Below are 20,712 nucleotides of genomic sequence, written 5' to 3'. Positions count from 1 at the left end.
TTTATCTTTTTTAGAAACAAATAATTTGAAAATATTATTTTTGTATTTATTTTTTTATCAAATTAATTTTTAATTTTTAAAACCCAACCAAATATAAATATTGTCTGTTTGGTAACGTTTACGCTTTCAGTTTATATTTATAAAAATTTTATAAACTGGTTTTTGTTTATTTTTTGAAAAACATAAACTACAAACGCGTTTGGTAATTGACAAAATGTTTAAAAAAATTTAAAAATATAAAAAAGAGTGAGAAATGGCAAGTGGCGGCGGAAGACAGTGGTGGAAAGTGGTGACGGTGGGTGGTGGTGGTGGGTGGGTGGGTAACGGTGGCGGTGGTGGCGGGTGGTGCGTGGTGGTGGCAGGTGGGTGCGCGGATGGCGAGTGGTGGTAGTGGTGGTGGGTGGGTGGGTGGGTGGTGGTGGCAGGTGGGTGGCGGATGGCAGATAGCAGATGGTGGTGGGTGGTGGCGGGTGGTAGCGAGTGGGTGGTGGTGATGGTGGCGGCGGGTGGTGGTGATGGTGGGTGGTGGCGGGAGATGGTGGTGGCGGGTGGGTGGGTGACGATGGCAGGTGGTGGGTGGTAACGAGTGGCTGGTGGTGGTGGTGGTGGGTAGTGGGTGGTGGTGGCGGGTGGGTGATAAGTGGTTGGTGGTGGTAGTGGTGGGTGGCGGGTGGTGGTGAGTGGTGGTGGTGGGTGGTGGTGGCGAGCGGTGGATGGTACTGGCGGGTGGTGGGTGGTGGCGAGTGGATGGCAGGTGGGTGGTGGGTGGTGGTGGCGGCGGCGGCGACGAGGGGTGGGTGGTGGTGGCGGGTGATGGGTAGTGGTGGCAGGTGGCTAGTGGTGGTGACGGCGGCGGCGACAAGGGATGGGTGGTGGTGGCGGGTGGTGGGTAGTGGTGGCAAGTGGGTGGTGAGTGGTGGTGGTAGGTAGTTGTGGGGGGTGGGTGGTGGCGGCGGAAGACGGTGGCGGGTGGTGGCCAGTGTCGGGTGGTAAAAAAAAAAAAACTCAAAACTCAAAATGGAAACACATTTTTTGAGTTTATATTTTTTGGCCAAATTTATAAACTGAGACCACTGATTTATAAATCAAAAATTTACCAAACAAGTTTTTATTTGAGTTTTTAAAATTTTTATAAATATAAATAGAAAACTAAAAACGTAAGTGTTACCAAACGACACCTTAGCAACTCGGGAGTTTTAATTTACGACACCAATATTTTCTAGGGCTCTCAGACAAATGGGGTTACTTTTGTCCATGTCAGAAACAAACTTTCTTTTTTTTTTAATAATATCAAATTTATTTCTACTTTTGTTTTAGCTTCTCCATACAAGTAGAAATTGTTGAAATTATTTTTTTTTTTAAAAAAAAACCTCATAAAAAATACAGAGATGTTATTGCCTCTTATGCTGTGTTTGATGAAAGGATTTGAAAAGAAATTTAGAAAAAAAAAGAAAAAATATATGTAAAACTAAGTAAAATGTAAATATATTTTACTCACATTTTATCTACCTTTTCACTTTCTTTTTCTAAACCTCCAATCAATTTCTAAATCTCCAATCAAATAGAGCATAAAAATTTCGATTATTTAAAGCCTTATCTTGCGGAGCAAAGGTCCAAACGTGCATACTGTAAGGGCATCTTTTGCCACGTTCCGTGTACGATTTTATCAATTATTACATCTTATCTTATTCTCTCTTTCCCTCATTGCCATTTGTTGTATTTCTCTATAATCAGGGTCCCAAAAATCTCCACCCACTCACTCACTCACTCACTCTCTCTCTCTCTCTCTCTCTCTCTCTACATATATAAAACATCTTCGTTGCAGAAAGTATGTTGAGGTTGAAGATTGGATTAAGGTTTGTCTTTTTGTCTTTTTATTTTCTTGTTGATTATATACTAAGAAGTGGATCATCCTTGAAAAGACGAGGTTGCTTCTGAGTGGTGTAATATGACCACTTCAATCCCCTTGCCCAAGTATAGCTTCTAGTTGTGTGTTAATTACAGCTACCCATAATGTGAAAATTATGTTGTCCCAGATCATAACCTTAGATTTGATCAAATTATAGTCAATCAAATCAGGATATATATGCAATAGATTCCATTCATTTTGCTGATTTGATTTGCTATGATTGGTTAGAACCACAACTTTTCATTTTTTGACTTTTTAATTTTTTTAGTGATTTTTTTGAAAAAACTTAATAAAAAGTAAAAAAATTAATTTTTTACCAAGTTCCTAAATTGCTCATAAGACTGTTGTAAAACAGAAAGCAATTGTTATGTGGGCATATTTTAAGTGAATTTTGATCATTAATAAGGTAAAATTTCAAAGACTTTGGTCCTAGTGACTATGAGAGGGACACACTTGTCAATACCCAAAAATGCCCCAAATTAAAGGTCTTAGGGAGATGCTTTATTTGATTCTGACTAGTCCTAACATATTTGCTTCATTTGACTTGTTATGTTATTTATCTACCTATCTAATTTAACAAAGCTGCTACAGACCTCGACAAACTGAGGCGCGAATGCCTCGAATTGAGCTGGCAGTTCAAACTCTGGGTACATTTCACGCGCCTCACTCAGTGTACATCTCACGAGCCTTGAAGACTGAAGAGAACAAATCTGCGTATCTAGGAGATAGAGAGGCAGACGACCACGACCCAAGGGCTTGACCCCAACGATGACGACGACGACCTAGGTGGCCACCGACGACAAGGAAGACCATCGTTGAGCATCAACCACGGTCTAGCAGCCTCCAAATCGTCCAGTTTCTCTGAAAATTTCAGCCTCCAATGCCCAAGAAGCAACTGATTCAAGGTATTGATTCAAACACATTCTTTGCTTTACCTTGGTTGAAATTTTCTTGGTCCATGATTTTGTTTGTTACATGAAATTTTCTTGGTCCATGAAATTTTCTTTGCTTTAATTTGTTTGATACATGATTTTGGTGTATTGTATTCATGCATTCTAGGTGTTTGTTGAAAGTCCACATAGAAAAATTTTGTTTGGTTATCACCAAGCCCTTTACATTGTTTGTTAGCAACATGTGAGCATGCTTCTATGATAAATTAGCAGCAGATGAAATAGCTAGTGAGTTAGCAACCTATGAGTTAGCAGCAGATGCCTAAACTTAGCAACAGGAAATTACAAATGCACATACCCATTGAACAAGTTCTTATGATGAATTCTTGACAAGAGAATGAACTTGTGACAAAAAATTATTTTTAATTTCCTAAGGAAAATAAATGTTGAAACTTTTATCATGGACATACATACTACCCTGTCCAATTTTTGGTTTGATTAATTTCTTTTTTTAACATTTTTTTGTTTTGTTTTGGCCTCAGTTTCCTGTTAAGTTTGGGTTAGAAATGAGTTATGATAATTATTTGTCTTAGGCTTGTGTATATGATGTGAATTTTTACGAAGCTGCTACAGACCTCGAATATAATTGGCGCGAATGGCGTGAACAAAATCTGTTACCCATTATGAATTTTGTTTTTTGTTTACATATGTATCCATTATGAATTTTGTTTTTTGATCAAAATATGTTAACAGAATATGTTTTTGAACAAAATGGATAATGAACAGAATATGTTAACAAAATGGATAATGCAGATATGTTTTTTGAACGGAATATGTTATCAATTATTTTCTTTAGCAGAATATGTATCCATTATCCATTTTGAACAGAATATGTTTCCATTATCCATTTTGAACAGAATATGTATCCATTTGAACAGAATATGTATCCATTACATATGTATCCATTATCCATTTTGTTTCTTGCTCTATTTTGTTTCATTGTGAATTTTCCATGGATTGTTATGAAAAATGTTATGAAAATAAACTTGTTCAAATAACAAAATCTGTTATCCATTTTGTAGAAAATGAAGTTGTTATGACATATGACCGTATTGCCGATATCGATACATATCCTGAATTTTATATGTGATAATTTTTTACTGTCCCATCAAAATTCTGTTTCACATGTTTTTGATTAGTTCTTGTTTCAAATGTTTTGAATTGTTAACCTAGAAGCTTCATTTTAGCAACAAAAGGATGGAAGGTTCAAACAATCCTAGTCAAGAAGTTGAAGAACCCGAGAGTGGTGAAGTTGAAGAACCAAAGCAGGGGATGTGTTTTACTTCAAAGCAAGAAGTGTATGCATTTTATGCAAAATATGCGAAGCACTTTGGATTTGCTATAGCTTATGGAACACAAAATTTTGGTAATGATGGGGAACTAAAATACTTCGGAATTGAATGTACTCGAGCAAGGATGAGAAGAAAAAGATCGGAAGTGAACCCGCTAGAACCATCTTTGTCATCTAAAAATGATTGTAAAGCAAAACTAAGAGGGAGTCTACAAAAGGATGGAACATATAAGTTGACAACCGTTGTGCTGGAGCATACTCACGACTTGGTTCCTAGTGACTCACGGCATTTTGCTATGAATAAGAGAATTCTAACTCCTGTGAAAAGAAGATTAGAAATAAATGATGAGGCAGGGATAGGAGTGGCTAGGAATTTTCATTCTATGGTTGTTGAAGCGGGGGGATTTGAGGCATTAACATTTGACGAACGAGATGCCAGGAATCACATTGACAAGGCTAGAAGATTGAGGCTTGGAGTAGGAGATGCCGAATCAGTTGCGTTTTATTTTCATAGGATGCAACAACAAAATTCGAACTTCTACTCTGAAATGGACTTTGATGGAGAAGGACGCTTGCGGAACTTATTTTGGGCAGATGCAAGGAGTAGGGCAGCTTATAAAGCATTTGGAGATGTTGTCACATTTGACACAACCTATCTGACAAACAAATATGATATGCCGTTTGCTCCGTTTGTAGGAGTTAATCACCATGGGCAGTCAATTTTGTTTGGTTGTGGGCTATTATGTAATGAGAACACCGAGACATTTGTATGGCTATTCAGAGCTTGGTTAAGTTGCATGTCAGACACTCCTCCGAATGCTATAATAACTGACCAGTGCAAAGCTATGCAAAATGCCATACAAGTTGTCTTCCCACAGGCTCGACATCGTTGGTGTTTATGGCATATAATGAAGAAAATTCCAGAAAAATTGAGAGCTTATTCGGAATATGAATCCATAAAGTTTGCTTTGCAAAAGGCAGTTTATGAGTCTTTCACAAAAAATGAATTTGATGAAGAATGGCAAGCAATGATTGAAAAGTTTGGTCTACATGATAACGATTGGTTGGGGGGATTATATGATGAGCGACATAGGTGGATTCCTGCCTATGTGAAAGACATGTTTTGGGCTGGTATGTCAACCACACAACGAAGTGAGAGTATGAATGCATTTTTTGATGGATATGTCAACTCGAAAACTACTTTAAAGCAATTTGTTGAGCAGTATGACAATGCCTTGAGAAGTAAGGTAGAGAAAGAGGCCAAAGCAGATTTTAAATCTCGAAACAAATTGTATGATTGCCTAACGATCTATGCTTTTGAGAAGCAATTTCGTGAAGCATACACAAACGCAAAATTTAAAGAGGTTCAAGCAGAAATGAAACGATTATTGTATTGTCGTGCGACTCTTGTGGAAGAGAAAGGATCAATTTGTACTTATCATGTGAAAGAGGCTATTCCAGTTGGTGAGCAAATGAAGAAAGTGGAATTTGTTGTCTACTGTAATTGCATAGAATGTGACATCCAATGTATGTGTCGGTGGTTTGAATTTAGGGGCATTATGTGTGCCCATTCACTTAGTGTGCTCCTTGAGATGTCCACATATGAGGTTCCGGATAAATACATTGTGCCGAGATGGAGAAAAGATTTGGAAAGAGGGTACACATGCATTCCTACCACATACAGTACATATGGGGCTGTTCTGAATGCAAAGGTGCATGATAACTACCACAAGACAATGGATGAAATTATAGAAATTGCTTCCAACGATGATGCTAAGCACAAAGTCATTCAACTTGGGTTAATAGAAATCAAGGATAGAGTGAGACAGGTTGAGGCGGGTTGTGCGAGTAATGTGCCACCTTCTACTAGTGGTGTCCCACCTTCTACTAGTACTGTCCAACCTTCTAATACTTCCCCCAAAACTCAGGCCGGTCGTAGTTCTACAAATGCAAGCATGACTCGCAAGGTGCTTAGTCCTATGGTTGCTCGCCGAAGAGGCCGTCCATGTACCAAACGGAAAGTTAGCAAAGTGGATGAAATAGTAAATCGGTTGAAGGGGAAGAATAAAAGGGCATCAAAAGTACAGGTAAATTTTTTATTTTGCTTGATATGTAAATCTCATAATTTTGTTTACTTCAAACACTCACCAATGTATGTTCCTATAGGGTCGTAAGTTGAATTTTGCTTCTATGGATGGAATGCAAGCGAGTCCGTATATTGATGGCACACAGGAGAGTATGTATGTACCGGTATGTTTTAAATATATGACATGAATTTTTTTTCCTTATTTTCATTTGCAGATATGTTGGTCACAAAATTTGTTCATATTATTTACTTTGTCATTGAATAGGCACAAGGTAGCCCAATGCAAATGGTGGATAATATTGAAAGTGGATCTGTTAGTCATTCACGAATGGTGACCAACATAAGCAGTGAAAGTGGACCAATTGCTTCGCAATTTATTGAGTTGAATATAGATGTGGATCCAAATGCCCCTTTCTATTTCTAGTTTTTTAGTAGTAATTGTAAGACTTTGTTTTTGTAAACTTTCAATCAAGTCTCATATGGTTTAAAGTGATTTTGGATATAGGCTTGACAATGTTGTGTTCAATGCTGTGTTTTATGCTGCTATAGGCTTGGTTCTGCTGTGTTGTGCTGCTGTAGGCTTTGTTGGTATAGGCTGCTATACACTCTGTTGTGCTGTGCTCATGTGATGTGCTGTGTTGTGCTGCTATAGACTCTGTTCTGCTGTGTTCTGTGCTGCTATGCTGCTGTGTTCTATGCTGATGTGCTGCAGTGATGTGTTGCTGCAGTGCTGCTATAGGCTTCACAATGGTTGCTGAGTTGCTGCTAGTGTACTGCTGTGTTTTGTTATCTATTTTTGTTATAGATATGGATGTTGAATAGGTGTTGAACAAGTGCCATTATTTTAGCCTTGGGAATTATTGAACAACTGTTGTTGCAGTGCTGCTATAGCCTTGGGAATTATTGAATTTTTCCTACTATTATTGAACTTTTTGTTATCTATCATTGTCTTCAATCTTTTCTCATGTCTGATATACTCCTGAGTTACTTTTGGACTTTTCGGCTGCTGTGTTTTTTTTTTTTTTTCTTTTTCTTCTCTCTATAGAATGACAGAAAATGTGGTCTATATAAAGTCTTTTCTTTTCGGCTGAGTTAGTTTTGGTGGTTTGTTCTTCTTCATGACAACCAATTCAATTAATGTCACTGTTTCCCCCTCTCTTCCCAACCAAAAGTTGCTTTACTGTGTTGATTTTATTTGATTGTGCATCCTTGAGCATTTTGGTGATTTTTTGGAAACATGTGTATTCCTTCCAATTTTTTAAGATTATTTGCAGATGAATATTTGATCACTATCATGAAAGGCAACTAATTGAAATTTTTCAGAACAAGCTTTAAGAAATTACTCAAAAAGTTGTTAGAAAATGGAGTGAGCTAGATTCTTTTGGACTGTGATCTAAATTATTCAAATTTAAGTTACAAGAATAAAAAAAAAAATTGAATTTTACTTTAAAAAGTTACAACATAAAAAATTATAAAGATGTTCTTTATACATAGAAACTTGAATTCTCAGCAAGTTCCACTTTAAAACATAAATCAGTACTACAAAAAATGTTCTTTCTTCATAGTAGTTTGGTTTAGTTCAAAACTGTTTTCTTACTTCTTGTTTTTTTGTATTACTTTGTTCTTAGTGAAATTTTTTCATAGTTTAACTTCTTCTCTTTATATATATATAGTTGTTGCTGGTCCTAGTTGTGAAACTGTGAAACACTAGAAACTTTTTTCACAAGTTCACTCAACACAGCAACTATATGAGCCATTCATTATTTATGTTCATTAAAGAGGCTTATGAAATATTTCTGAGCTATGATGTTTACAGAAACTATTCTTTGTTTTCGTAGCTATGATAATATATTTCTGAATCTTTCTGAGCTATGATGTTTACAGAAACTATTCTTTGTTTCCGTAGCTATGATAATATATTTCTGAATCTTTCTGAGCTATGATAATATATAAATTTCTGAGCTATGATAATATATAAATTAAATATCACACCATAATATATAAATTAAATCCTTCAGAATTTCAGTTAAAAAAGAAGACAAGGCAGTATCTAAACTAGTCTTTAAAGTTCTGCTTAAGGATTAAAATGAACAAGAGCTCCTTTGGAATATGTCTAAACTAGTCTTTAATATTTATCTTTAGGAATATGTCTTATGGTTGCTGAAATGTTAAGATAAGTTACAAGATTTCTTAGGCTTTTTAGTTGAATTGGTGGTAAATTTACAATCTTTTAGTCAGTATCTTAGAATATTTTTTAACATGTTTCATGGGCACTATTTTGATGTGATAAACGTATGGTTTATGGTTCTTAATTTTATATATGTATGCCATATGGTATTTCAGGGGAAAGAAAAAGAGTACTCATATATTTCATTGAAAAAATCATATTACCATGAATTAGCATCCCAAAAACACACACATTCAGCAGCAACACATAGAATCCATAAAGATACCCACATTCGTCAACCATTCTACGAAACCATACGTCCATTCCAAAACCAAATGTATAAGTTTACAACATTCATTTTAACATTAAACAAATTAACACCATTAAACCAGTACACACTATGATTCATTGTTTCTGTTAGAATCATTCCTCCCCTCATCTTCATTCTTCCTATGAATAAGATTAGGCCTCCATTGGATATTTGATGCATTGCCATGTTGGGTAGTAGGCGCCCACCATGCAAAGTAATTGCACTTGCCATCTGCACACTTGAAGTAAAGCCTCCTCGGATTTTTCTATGAGTCTGATATCTTAATGGCTGCTTTTTTGCCACATTTACAACTTCGATTTTCGAACAGGCGACCATTCATTGCTTGAACCAGTGGAGGTATAAGCCATCGAAATGTTACTCCTAATAGTAGGAATTTAACAAATAATTAGTACATTATTGAGCATAAAAAATACAATTCTCTGTTCATAATGTCAAATGGCCCATGGAATGAAGAAGGTATATGGTTTTGCTGGTGAAGCTTACTGTTGGAAGTATGATAGCCAAAAAAATTTGGTGTTGTTATTCAAAATTACAAAGCATTTCATTGAGGCAAAATGTAAGTCTAGAAACAATAATTTGGCCATTCACAAAGCATTTCATTGAGGCATTTTAGCATACACTTGCAATGCAAAATGTAAGTGTAGAGAGAATCACACCTGCTTTCAATTATCACATATGCCTTCAATTCATCATTTCAACAAGTTGACTTTTCTTTTAAAATCAGGACAGAACTCAACAAGTATATTTTCATAACATTCTTCATCACAGGACTTTTGTTCTGTTTTCCAAAAATCCTCTCCAGCTTTTTAGCAAGTACGATTTCAGCAAGTCTATTTTATGAAGTAAGATTTCATAACATTTTTTTATGAAGTATGATTTCATAACATTTTCAGCAAGTATGATTTTTATGAAGTATGATTTCATAACATTTTCAGCAAGTCTATTCAGCAAGTATGATTTCATAACAGTTTTTTGAAAAATCACACAGCTTTTCATCATGAGGATTAAATGGAGAGGATTTCAAAAAAAAACGAAAAAAAAAACAAATTAATCACTAAGCTTTATCATGGAGATTAAATGGCAATGATTTCTAATAATAAAAAAAAAAATTCTGACCTTGGTTGTCAATGGAGGAGATTTGGGGATCTAGGGCTTGAGTAACTGTGCAACGTCTCAATGCAAAGAAGGGACGCCGGAAAACGCAGGAAGCCCGCCACCGCCGTCGATGGGTTGACTGATTTTGCTCTTGTTTGCTAGACCGAAATAGTGTTTGGGTTTCAATAGAGTAGAGACAGAGAGAGGGAGTCCCAGATTTGGGTTTGAAAAGAGTAAAGAGTGAGATTGTTTTTGGGTTGAATAAGAGAGAGAGATGAAAGGAGAAAGAGAGCCACACGCGTCACAGAGTTCATTCGCGCCATTCGCGCCTCACGCTCTCGAGGCCTGAATCATTTTTCCTAATTTAAATCAGCAGAAGAAGCATCTCCATATCAAGAGCTTTTCTCAACAGGCAATTCTCTACCCAGAATCAGAGAGCCAGGTTTGCCCTGAAACCTCTCTCTCTCTCTCTCTCTCTCTCTCCCCATAAATAAATGGGCAAATTACATATACACCCCTCCAGGTTTGGTTAAATTACAGATACCCCTCTGAGGTTTCGGAAATTACATCCCGCCCCCTGAGGTTTGTATTTTCATAACAATTTACCCCCTGAGGTTTATATTTCATAACAAATTACCCCCTAATTTCTTATGCAAATATAACATTCAGGGGGGAATTCGTAATTTCTCAAACCTCAGGGGGGTATCTGTAATTTTGTCAAACCTGGAGGGGTGTATATGTAATTTGCCCTAAATAAATTGTCTACTAGTCTTTGTAGGGTACTACTACATTTTTACTGCCAAACTACTCCCAATAATTAACTGTCGTTTGGTAACATTTACGTTTTTAATTTTTTATTTATATTTATAAAAATTTAAAAAACTCAAATAAAAACTTGTTTGGTAAAATTTTTGATTTATAAATCAGTGGTCTCAGTTTATAAATTTAGCCAAAAAATGAAAACACAAAAAATGTGTTTCCATTTTGAGTTTTTAGTTTTTTTTTTTTTATCACCCAACACTAGCCACCACCCGCCACCATTTTCTACCACCGTCTTCCGCCACCACCACCCACCTGCCACCACCACTCATCACCCACCTGCCACCACCATCCACCACCGGCCACCACCACCTACCTGCCACCCACTCGCCACCACTACCCACCCCTCGCCGCCACCACCGCCGCCACCACCACCCACCACCCACCTGCCATCCACCCGTCACCACCCTCCACCCGCCACTACCATCCACCGCCCGCCACTACCACCCGCTACCTACTTGCCACCACCACTCACCACCCACCTGCCACCACCAGCCACCTGCCACCCACCCGCCACCACCACCCACTACCCACCCGCCACTCACCTGCCACCACCACCCACCACCACCACCACCACCACCACCCACTTACTACCACCTACCACCCGCTACCGTCACCCACTCACCTGCCACCACCCACCACCCACCACCCACCACCACCTGCTACCCACCTGCCACCACCACCCACCACACACTCGCTACCACCCACCACTTGCCACCGTCACCCACCCACCATCACCACCCACCCGCCACCACCCACCCACCTGCCGCTACCACCCGCCACCATCACCATCACCACCACCACCACCACTACCCACTCGCTACCACCCACCACCCGCCATCGTCACCCACCCACCCACCCACCCACTCACCACCACCACCCGCCTGCCACCACTTTCCACCACCGTCTTCCACCGCCACTTGCCACCCCTTGCCATTTCTCACTCTTTTTTATATTTTTAAATTTTTTTAAACATTTTATGAATTACCAAACGCGTTTATAGTTTATATTTTTCTAAAAACAAACAAAAATCAGTTTATAAAATTTTTGTAAATATAAATTGAAAACGTAAACGTTACCAAACACACTTGGCATCTTCCACTGTCCTTGTCGCTAGTTGTCATTATCTAATTTTTTCAGAACATCATGCTGGCAGACTATTTGTTTACGTGATTAAAAATAAAAATAATCACAGTTGATTAATGTTGTGATGGTCTATCTACAACGATTACAATACCTATATACTTTATTCATTATTTTTCTCACAAAGAAATTGTTTTATTTATTTATTTATTTATTTATTTTTAGTTGAAAGAATCTCAAAAAATCAGTCTTTGAGACATGATTGTAGGATTGAGAGTACATTAAGAATTTGTTGACAGACGATCCTATGTCGCACAACCTAGTATCCAAAGACTTGTTGATTGATGTGTACAAAAATGCTGATTTAGATCAAAATTGTCTCACAGCAAACTAGAAGGTAAGGTAGCGCTGATCACTGGAGCAGCAAGCGGCATTGGAAAAGAAACTGCCACCAAGTTTGTTAACAACGGTGCCAAAGTTGTGATTGCTGACATCCAACCCCAGCTTGGCCAAGACACTGCCACACAACTCGGACCAAACGCCTCCTTCATCGCCTGCGATGTCAGCAAAGAATCCGACATCTCCAAAGCAGTGGATTACACTGTCTCGACACACGGCCAACTTGACATCATGTACAACAATGTCGGGATAGCATGCCATACTCCCCTGAGCATAGTTGATCTCGACCTTGCCCAATTTGACCGAGTCATGGCAATCAACGTTCGTGGCATTGTCACAGGGATGAAGCACGCATCGCGAGTGATGATCCCTCGTAAAACAGGTTCAATTCTCTGCACTGCAAGTATTACAGGAATAATGGGTGGCCTATCACAGCACACTTACTCGATTTCCAAGTTCACTGTAGTAGGCATTGTCAAGTCTGTTGCATCGGAGTTGTGCAGGCATGGCATTCGGGTCAATTGTATATCGCCTTTTGCTATTCCGACATCCTTTGTAATGGATGAACTGAGGGAGTTCTTTGCAGGGGTCGATGATCAGCGGCTCATTGATATGATACATAATTCCGGTGAATTACAGGGAACATATTGTGAACTTGGTGACATAGCCAATGCTGCGGTTTACCTGGCGTCCGATGATGCCAAGTATGTCAGTGGCCATAATCTGGTGGTGGATGGGGGTTTTACATCAATGAAGAGATTGGGGCTTCTTGCACCAGATCAGGTGCATTGAAAGTGTAAAATATTGCTTCTGAGAATATTTTAGAATTTGGCAGATAATTAATTGTATAAGCTTGAACTCACATTTTTCGTATGCTAAAAAGTCATTTGTCTAAAGACAGAATTAGTATGCCAGAATTTTAGAAGATGAAAATGATTTTTAATTGAAATGTGATGATGAGCAGCTACAATTCAACTATGAAAATCGCATAAGCAAACACAGCGTATCAGGTGATAATATTCAAAAACTCTATTTTCATAGTATATTCATGAACCTCGCTAGAATTTCAATAGACACTGTACAATGTACATGCATTTGGTTAGAATAATGTATAGAGAATAAATTGTGTATTATTCATGTATTGAATGAGTATATTACAATGTTCAGATAACTCTCCTTTATAGAGGAGAGAGTGTTACAAAGGGGCCAAAGGTCGCCGAAAGAAGAAACAGGAAAGCATGCACTAAGGAGACAACATTATTAAAACTAGTTGGTATTTTACAGCTAATATATACACTAACAACCCCCCTCAAACTTAAGGAGGATAGGTGCCAACCAACATGAGCTTGGAGAAAGTAACAAAACGTGAAAATAAACTAAAACATAAAAATAAAATAGGAGACACTGTATGGTTGTGCTAGATTGTTGTAGAAGACACTGTGAGGTTGTGGTAGACCGTTGTAGAAGATACTGTATGGTCGTGTTGAACTGCTGTAGAAGACACTATGTGGCCGTGTCAGACTGTTGTAGAAGACATCGTATAGTCATGTCGAACCACTGTAAAAAACACTGTGTGGTCGTATCAGATCGTTGTAAAAGACACTGTGTGGTCGTGTCGGACCGTTGTAGCAGACACTGTGTGATCATGACCGTTGTAGAAGACAGTGTGTGGTCTTGTCGAACCGCTGTAGAGGACACTGTGTGGTCGTGTCGGACCGCTGAAGAAGATACTGTGTGGTCATGTCAGACCGTTATAGAAGACACTGTGTGGTCGTATCGAATCGCTGTAGAGAACACTGTGTGGTCGTGTTGGACCGCTGAAGAAGACACTGTGTGATCGTGTCAGACTAGGGGTGTCCGCGGTTCAGTTTCAGACGGTTTGCGGTTCGGTTTGGACTCGCCCGCATCTATGCGGTTTGGGAAAAAGTCAACCCGCAACCGCCCGCAATGCGGTTTGTGCGGATAGGGTTCGCGGATGTGCGGGCGGTTGCGAGCGGTTTACGGATTAAACTTTTTTCTCAAAAAATTATTTTTAAACATTTTTTTCTCCCATTTTGTTAATCTTTATTTTGGACATTATTTCTCATATTTTCTAAAAAGCTCCAACATTAATAATTAATGAATTAAAACTTATAAAAAACTCATAAAATAAAAAGGAAGATAGATAAACAGCTGACTCTGTACCTAAGAGAGCAGCTGCAAGCTTGCAATACCCAATGTACCACACCCACAACCAAAATCTGCCACTACCTTGTTGGCCACATCCCCAAATGAATTCTCTGCCTAATAGGTTTCCAAAAACATGTTTTTACAAAACAACAATTTATAAAAACACAAACCCAAAAAAAAAAAAAAATAGAAAACCTTGAAGATAGAAAAGCTAGAGGAGAAAGAAGAGTATACAGTGTATAACATCCGAGAAGCGATATGGGGTCCAGTTGGGTATTGTTCTAGTTCAATCTGCAGCACAAGCAGAGCATGATATTCACTTTAGTCACAGAAATTCAATATATATATATATATAGAGAGAGAGAGAGAGAGACCTTTGGGTTCGAGAATTGTTAAAGGGATCCAAGATGACCTTCCAATTGCTTGAGCTTCATCTTCTAGTAGGAGAATCCTCGATTGAGAGAGGGATTCAGAATTAAATAACATACACAATTAATAAAAATTACTTAAGAACAAATTCAACAAAATGTAAACTTACAGAATGTAAACTTACAAAATTCAACAATTAATAAAATTATTTTTTCAGAATGTAAACTTACATTAGAAATACAGATTCAGATTAACACAGATTCAACAAAAACTCTTAAGAACAAATTTGTATATATATATATATAAAATAAATAAATAAAAGATTAACACAGATTCAGATTATTCTTAAGAACACAGATTCAAATTCTTAAGAACAGATTCAACAAAGATTAACATAGATTCCAAAACAAACAGAACAGATATGTTGGTCCAAAAAAAAAAATCAGATTTATTTCCAAAGAAACATTCAGATTCGATCGGTGCAGAGATGAGAGAGAGAGAGAGAGGCTTACCTGTGAGTCGATTGGTGCAAAGATGCAAAACCAAACTGTGGATCTGATGAGATGAGAGAGTGAGGGAGACAGATCAGATCAGAGACATATCTGATATATATATATATATATATATAACAAAAAAAATCAACGATCGGGGCGAGAGAGAGAGATAGAGATTGAGAGAGAGAGTTTACCTGTGAGTCGGCGGTGCGATGAGATGAACAACGAGAGAGTGAGAGAGAGTGATCGGTGCAGAATAACAAAACGAGAGAGTGAGAGAGAGAGAGACATAAATGAGTTGAGATGAGGCTGACTGAGAGAGTAAGGGAGACGAATTTAGGGTTTTTTGTTTTGTTTGTAATGAGGTGAGTGAGATGGTGATGGACGGCTAGATTTGAAAGAGGGGAAAAAAAAATTAATTAATTTAATGCGGGTGGTTTGGGCGGGTGCGGTTCAAACCTGCAACCCGCCCGCAACCCGAAATTTATATAAAATCTAACCCGCACCCTACCCTAATGTGTTTGCGAAACCGCCCACGCACGTGCGGTTCAGTTCGGGTAGGGCGGTTTGGGCGGATCGGATAACCCTATGCCCAGCCCTATGTCAGACTGGTGTAGAAGACACTATGTAGTCGTGTCAGATCGTTGTAGAAGACACTGTGTGGTCGTGTCGAACTGCTGTAGAAGACATTGTGAGGTCGTGTCGAACCATTGTAGAATACACTGTATGGTCGTGTATATAGGCTGCCCAAAGATATATACATATATATATATATATATATATATGTCTCGCCTTTGTAGAAAGTTGCGCCGGACATTATGGCGTCGAGCGTCATGTCTGGCATGGTTCACGTGACCGACAGAACGTCGTGTTTGCCTCAGGTCTCGCGCCCTCTCTGTCTTCTTCGTCTCTTTGTTCTCTTTAAATCGAGGCTGAGGCTGAGGCTGGATAGAGAGGCAGAGCAAAACAAAGCGATGAACCAATCCAAAATCACTCTGCAATCCCTTTCTTCCACTCTGCTACCCCTTGCTTGTGCATCATCTGATATGGCCTCGTCTTCCCGTGGTACACTTATCCTCTTTTCAAACCTAAATGAACCAATAAGTGCCCTTGGACTGAGTGCCCCTGCCCCTGCTTTTATTCCTCTGAACTTTCCTATGCTGTCAGTTGAACAAATAATGACAACTCAATCTAACATTGAGGCCAACCACTATACACTGAAGTCATGTGTGGAGACCATGATTGTGGCCACTAACTTGTCTCACCGGCTGCAGAATAGGACAAGTGAGGTACAACAGTTAAATGCCCAACTCTCTCTGCTGCAGCGCATGTACAAGGATACGCAAGCAGAGATTTGTGCGCTGAAGATGGAGAACAAAGAGTTGAAACGGAAGGCCACCGTCATTGTCTGATTTGGAGTGCCGCCGTACTCTACTTCTGATGAGCAGCGGGGAGTCAACTCGCTCGGTGGCTTGGGAAGCACGGAGGCAGGGCTGTTAAGGATCGGCCAAGATGAAAGCAAGAGAAAAAGACTGGCGGCAGAGTGAAGGAAAGGAAAATCCCTCTTGTGTGTGTGGTTGTTTGTTTGTGTTTTTTTTTTTTTTTGGTGTAGAACTGTGATTGCGGTTGATCCCCAATGTGAATAAAACAAGTTTGTAAGACTGAGCAGAAAAATCAATTAGTGTGTAATGGTTTTTTTTTCTGTTTTTTTTTTTTTTTTTTTTTTTTTTGAAATGGAAAAAGAAAGATAAGAAAAAATAAATAAAGTTGGGGGCAGTGGGATCAGACTGCTGGTTTCGGAATCTGTGGGTTGAAAAAAATAATAATAATAATGGGTCAAAAGGTGGATTAAAAGAAAAAACAAGAGCACATGGTGTTGGTCATGGGTTCTGAATGTGGTCATAATAATAATAAGGGCAAATTACATATATCTCCTCCGAAGTTTAGTTAAATTACTGATATTTTTAAGGTTTCGGAAATTACAGATACCCCTGAGGTTTATATTTTTATAACAAATTGTCCTATGAGGTTTATATTTTCATAACAATTTGCTTCATAATATGTTATACAAATAGTATCTTCAGGGATATCTGTAATTTTACTAAATGTCGAGGGGTATATGTAATTTGCCCTAATAATAATACTAATAATAATAATAATAATAAAATGAATTAGATTTCAGAGAGTGTTGTTTAGGCAAAGACTATGGCACCTCCAAAGCCATCGAAGGCTCCTTCTTGGGTGGGTACAGCGCAAGAGAAACAAAGGGAGATGTGTCTGTGATCAAGCACTTGGTAGCAAATGGTTCGTAGCTTTGCAATCGAGGCCTTCTGTGTTGGGAAAGCCAGAAGCTTGGAGAGATTGTGGGATGTTGGTGGCCAGGACAAGATTCGTCCATTGTGGAGGCACTATTTCCAGAACACACAGGGTCGCATTGTTATGGTGGATAGCAATGACAGAGATCGAGTTGTGGAGGCAAGGAATGAAGTGCATCGCATGTTGAAGGAGGACTTGGACGAGCTGGGAACCGAAGTAGGGTCCCAAGACGAAATCGGAGGGTCGGGATGGTGGAGGGGAGGGGTTTACGGCGGCGATGGACTCGACAAAGTCGTTCTTGCACTTGTGATAGACCATGTCGGAGAGGTTGGGTAGGGTTTCGATGGAGACCCGTTTGTTGCAGTGGTATCACCAGTACTATAACGGATCAGGATCCGAACACGATTGGGTTGTCTTTAGCTGGGTTTGATTTGATTTTGGAAAAAGATGTATGAGCCATTTGAGTTGATTTGGCTGAAGGTGTTGGTGCCATTGAAAGAAAACCCAGAAAAATATGAAAGGAAATCGTCAAACTCTGTTCTGGGTTCAGTGAGTAGAGATCTAAAATGAAGATTTTCTTGGAGATTCCCCAGAAAATTCAAGATTCAATTTCAGAATCTTCTGGATTTTGAGAGAGATTAGAAGATGCAGCGGAGTGAAGGTATGTGCAGAAAATTCCAGCAGGCAGCGAAGGCAAAGTTGCTGGCCGGCTGCCCCTGGTGAGAAAGAAATACAGGCCTAAATCTTATAACTCTAATACCATGTTAAAATAATGTATAGAAAATAATTGTGTATTATTCATGTATTAAATGAGTATATTACAATGTTCAGATACCTCTCCTTTATAGAGGAGAGAGTGTTACAAAGAGGCCAAAGGTGGCCGAAAGAAGAACATGAAAGCATGCACTAAGGAGACAACATTATTAAAGCTAGTTGGTATGTCACAGCTAATATATACACTAACACATTTAAATTAGTAAATGCCCTTCAATAGAACAGCGATACTTGAATTATCATATGATATGGAGGCAAATTACAAAAAGAAACTCTAAACAAGAATAAAAGAGCAGGGAACAGATTTCAAACATTGTGAATGGTCAAGCCACTAGTCCTGCTCTATCCGTTGGATGATTAGATTTACTGCTGCATTTGCTGATGAGAAAGCTCCATGAAAGCTTTCCTGATAGGAAATAGATTCCAATTCTCTAGCCATCTTTAATAGAATCTCACCCAGGTCAGTTTGTCTCTCCACCAAAGATTTGTAGTATGAGCGGGCAGCAACACAGCTGATGTCCACATTAGTTGGCTCTGGACAGTACTCGTCATCCAACCATTTGTGGAGAGTTACCCTTAGCCACTCTGATTCCTGCAGTAATGTCACAAATATAGATCACGCTGCATAAGACAGTAATAGAGTTGCTATGGAAACTGATTTCTTCACATACAAGGAGAGAGAGAGAGAGAGAGAGAGAGTAGAAGAAAGTATGGCGACGCTTTAAACCAAGTCACATGTTCACCTCCAAATTCAAAGATTGCTTGCTCAAGTTAGTTAAAGGCATAAGTTAGTATGACCTGGATGGGAAAGATGGAAGGAATGTTTTATAAGAGCACAGGCCAAATGAGAGATCAGACTATAAGCATTTTAGTCACATCTCCAATAGTCTGACATTTTTATGCCATGTGGTACAACTCCTAGTTCGATGCACATGAATTTTCCTTTGGTTGCAATGTTTGATCTTAGGCCTGTAGCCAGAAATTGCTCATGAATGGTGGTAGTGAAGGTTGCTTTGATTAAGAAACTCAATCATCCTTCACAAATCATCCTCTTACAAAAGTAAAATGAAACTGATGTGGAATTGCACCTCTTAAGAAACTCAACCAAATGAAATTGATGTGGAATAGCATCTCCTACTAGAATCTTTCTTTTAATTGTTCAAGATTCCATATAATGAGGATTTGCTTCCATTCTTATCAAACAAATTATAAAAACAAGAAAGAAAAAAAAAAATTCAACTAAACTAATAACAGATTCCCCCACGATTAACTCCTAACTTAGAAGGAACCAACCAACAACATAAATGTAATAACTCTAACATTGAATTTGAATCATTGATTTAGATAGCGATTTGAAAATAGAAAGAAAAAATGAAAAAATAAAATTTATATTTATATTTCATTTATATTTTTACATTCTCTTTCCATACGGATTTGGGTTTCATAGATTTAGGTAAGAATTTAGAAAGAGAACGAAAAAATGTGAATGAAATATGTAAGTTAAATTTTTCCAACAATAGTAAAAATCTTTTCTTTTCATTAGTAACTCCAACTAAACCAATTAAAGACAGAGAAGAGACGAAGACAAGCAAGAAATAATTAACAAACACCAATTAAAGTAAATTAATTAACCATAAACAAACAATAAAGCTGATCAAAACCCAAGTTTATGTAAATCAAAAGTCGATTACCTCTAGGGCTTTGGAAGGGTCGAGCCAACGCTCGGGAACCCTAAGGTCTTGAACCAGGCCTTCCTGCGAGTCTTCTTCTTCTTCTTCATTGCTCGAATACGATTGATATCTATGGATAGAGGCGAAGCGAAGATGATCTTCGGGTCGAGAAGAGACAGAAAGAAAATTAAGGGTAGGATTAGCAATTACTCTGAAGCTACTACCATGGATCTTTGAACAAAGATTACAGCTTGGAACAGTTATAGATGGAGCAATGAACAAGGACGCCATTGATTTCCAGTTTTTTGAACTCGAATCAAACCACTTTGTCTTTCCCCAATTCGGTTGTTTGATTCGCAGAAGCGTAACGGTTTCTTCGGTTGAATCCGGATCGTTTTGGATGAGAGGTATACCATATCTACCATGTATATTCCCCGAAAACGATGACGTTTTAGAAGCGGTGTCGTTTCGTGTAACCAAGGCTCGTCAAGGAAGGAACCAACCAACCTTGCGCGGGGGTTCGGTAATTAACTATCAAAATAAAATGAAAATGCTATTTTGCAAGAAAAGTAATTTGCATTTATGATATAAAGTTAAACTCTAGATCAAAAAAAAAAACAAAAATGCTAGAGTTATACTTAGTATATTTAAATAATATTCAAAATTTAGTCCACAACTTGTAAATTCTGATAAATTTTCAATTTCGTTTTTTGTGAGTGCATTGTTTGAGTAATTATTAATTACAATAAATATTAAGGTACCGTTTGACAACCAACTTTTTGACTAAAAA

General features: G+C 38.3%; 3 protein-coding genes and 1 long non-coding RNA gene across 14 annotated transcripts; 2 read left to right on the top strand and 2 right to left on the bottom strand.

Annotated features, from left to right (window-relative positions):
- Positions 1-1,183: 1,183 nt before the first annotated feature.
- LOC114284623 (secoisolariciresinol dehydrogenase) lies at positions 1,184-13,026 on the top strand. Of its 2 annotated transcripts, none has more exons than XM_028227562.2 (3): positions 1,184-1,856; positions 10,203-10,271; positions 12,118-13,026. In XM_028227562.2, the coding sequence occupies exons 1-3, from the start codon at positions 1,831-1,833 to the stop codon at positions 12,920-12,922; spliced, it is 900 nt and encodes a 299-aa protein (XP_028083363.2). In that variant the 5' UTR covers positions 1,184-1,830; the 3' UTR covers positions 12,923-13,026. The 2 variants fall into 2 exon arrangements, with proteins under 2 accessions (XP_028083363.2, XP_028083364.2); XM_028227563.2 differs by having other exon boundaries at positions 1,616-1,856; positions 10,206-10,271.
- On the top strand, positions 2,492-7,195 carry LOC114319745 (protein FAR-RED IMPAIRED RESPONSE 1). 5 transcript variants are annotated; one of them, XM_082906639.1, is made up of 5 exons: positions 2,492-2,814; positions 4,036-6,237; positions 6,317-6,400; positions 6,502-6,676; positions 6,786-7,195. In XM_082906639.1, exons 2-4 carry the CDS (start codon positions 4,057-4,059, stop codon positions 6,658-6,660), a joined length of 2,424 nt encoding a protein of 807 aa, XP_082762765.1. In that variant the 5' UTR covers positions 2,492-2,814; positions 4,036-4,056; the 3' UTR covers positions 6,661-6,676; positions 6,786-7,195. The 5 variants fall into 5 exon arrangements, with proteins under 5 accessions (XP_082762765.1, XP_082762763.1, XP_082762767.1 ...); XM_082906637.1 differs by having other exon boundaries at positions 2,509-2,814; positions 4,033-6,237; XM_082906640.1 differs by having other exon boundaries at positions 2,645-2,814; positions 4,047-6,237.
- Positions 8,706-10,192, bottom strand: LOC145807790 (uncharacterized). Its single transcript, XR_014351170.1, has 2 exons — positions 9,851-10,192; positions 8,706-9,094 (listed from the first exon to the last, which is right to left on the bottom strand). It is a non-coding gene; the product is annotated as an uncharacterized LOC145807790 (long non-coding RNA).
- A 216-nt stretch (positions 13,027-13,242) lies between the features above and the next one.
- Positions 13,243-20,485, bottom strand: LOC114284627 (plant/protein). Of its 6 annotated transcripts, none has more exons than XR_014351167.1 (5): positions 19,944-20,485; positions 18,565-18,844; positions 15,181-15,223; positions 14,674-14,750; positions 13,243-14,590 (listed from the first exon to the last, which is right to left on the bottom strand). XR_014351167.1 is itself a non-coding variant. In XM_082906654.1 (3 exons), the coding sequence occupies exons 1-2, from the start codon at positions 20,211-20,213 to the stop codon at positions 18,584-18,586; spliced, it is 531 nt and encodes a 176-aa protein (XP_082762780.1). In that variant the 5' UTR covers positions 20,214-20,485; the 3' UTR covers positions 14,515-14,736; positions 18,565-18,583. The 6 variants fall into 6 exon arrangements, 2 of the variants coding, with proteins under 2 accessions (XP_082762780.1, XP_028083375.2); XR_014351168.1 differs by having other exon boundaries at positions 14,674-14,736; XR_014351169.1 differs by lacking the exon at positions 15,181-15,223.
- Positions 20,486-20,712: the final 227 nt, after the last annotated feature.

Source organism: Camellia sinensis, chromosome 14 (genome assembly GCF_055761805.1).
Source record: "Camellia sinensis isolate YWXY chromosome 14, ASM5576180v1, whole genome shotgun sequence".
NCBI classification, from domain to species: Eukaryota; Viridiplantae; Streptophyta; class Magnoliopsida; order Ericales; family Theaceae; genus Camellia; species Camellia sinensis.
The sequence above is the reverse complement of the archived record's forward strand: the minus strand, read 5'-3'. Positions and strand labels throughout refer to the sequence as shown.

Bases quoted from the DNA above. Each gene is read 5' to 3' on its own strand.
- LOC114319745 (XM_082906639.1), top strand. From the start codon at position 4,057: ATGGAAGGTTCAAACAATCCTAGTCAAGAAGTTGAAGAACCCGAGAGT. The intron at 6,238-6,316 runs GTAAATTTTTTA...ATGTTCCTATAG, and splicing joins AAAGGGCATCAAAAGTACAG to GGTCGTAAGTTGAATTTTGC. The intron at 6,401-6,501 runs GTATGTTTTAAA...GTCATTGAATAG, and splicing joins AGGAGAGTATGTATGTACCG to GCACAAGGTAGCCCAATGCA.
- LOC114284627 (XM_082906654.1), bottom strand. From the start codon at position 20,213: ATGGCGTCCTTGTTCATTGCTCCATCTATAACTGTTCCAAGCTGTAAT. The intron at 18,845-19,943 runs GTAATCGACTTT...ACATTACTGCAG, and splicing joins ACCCTTCCAAAGCCCTAGAG to GAATCAGAGTGGCTAAGGGT.
- LOC114284623 (XM_028227562.2), top strand. From the start codon at position 1,831: ATGTTGAGGTTGAAGATTGGATTAAG. The intron at 1,857-10,202 runs GTTTGTCTTTTT...AATTTAAATCAG, and splicing joins AGGTTGAAGATTGGATTAAG to CAGAAGAAGCATCTCCATAT. The intron at 10,272-12,117 runs GTTTGCCCTGAA...ATTGTCTCACAG, and splicing joins ACCCAGAATCAGAGAGCCAG to CAAACTAGAAGGTAAGGTAG.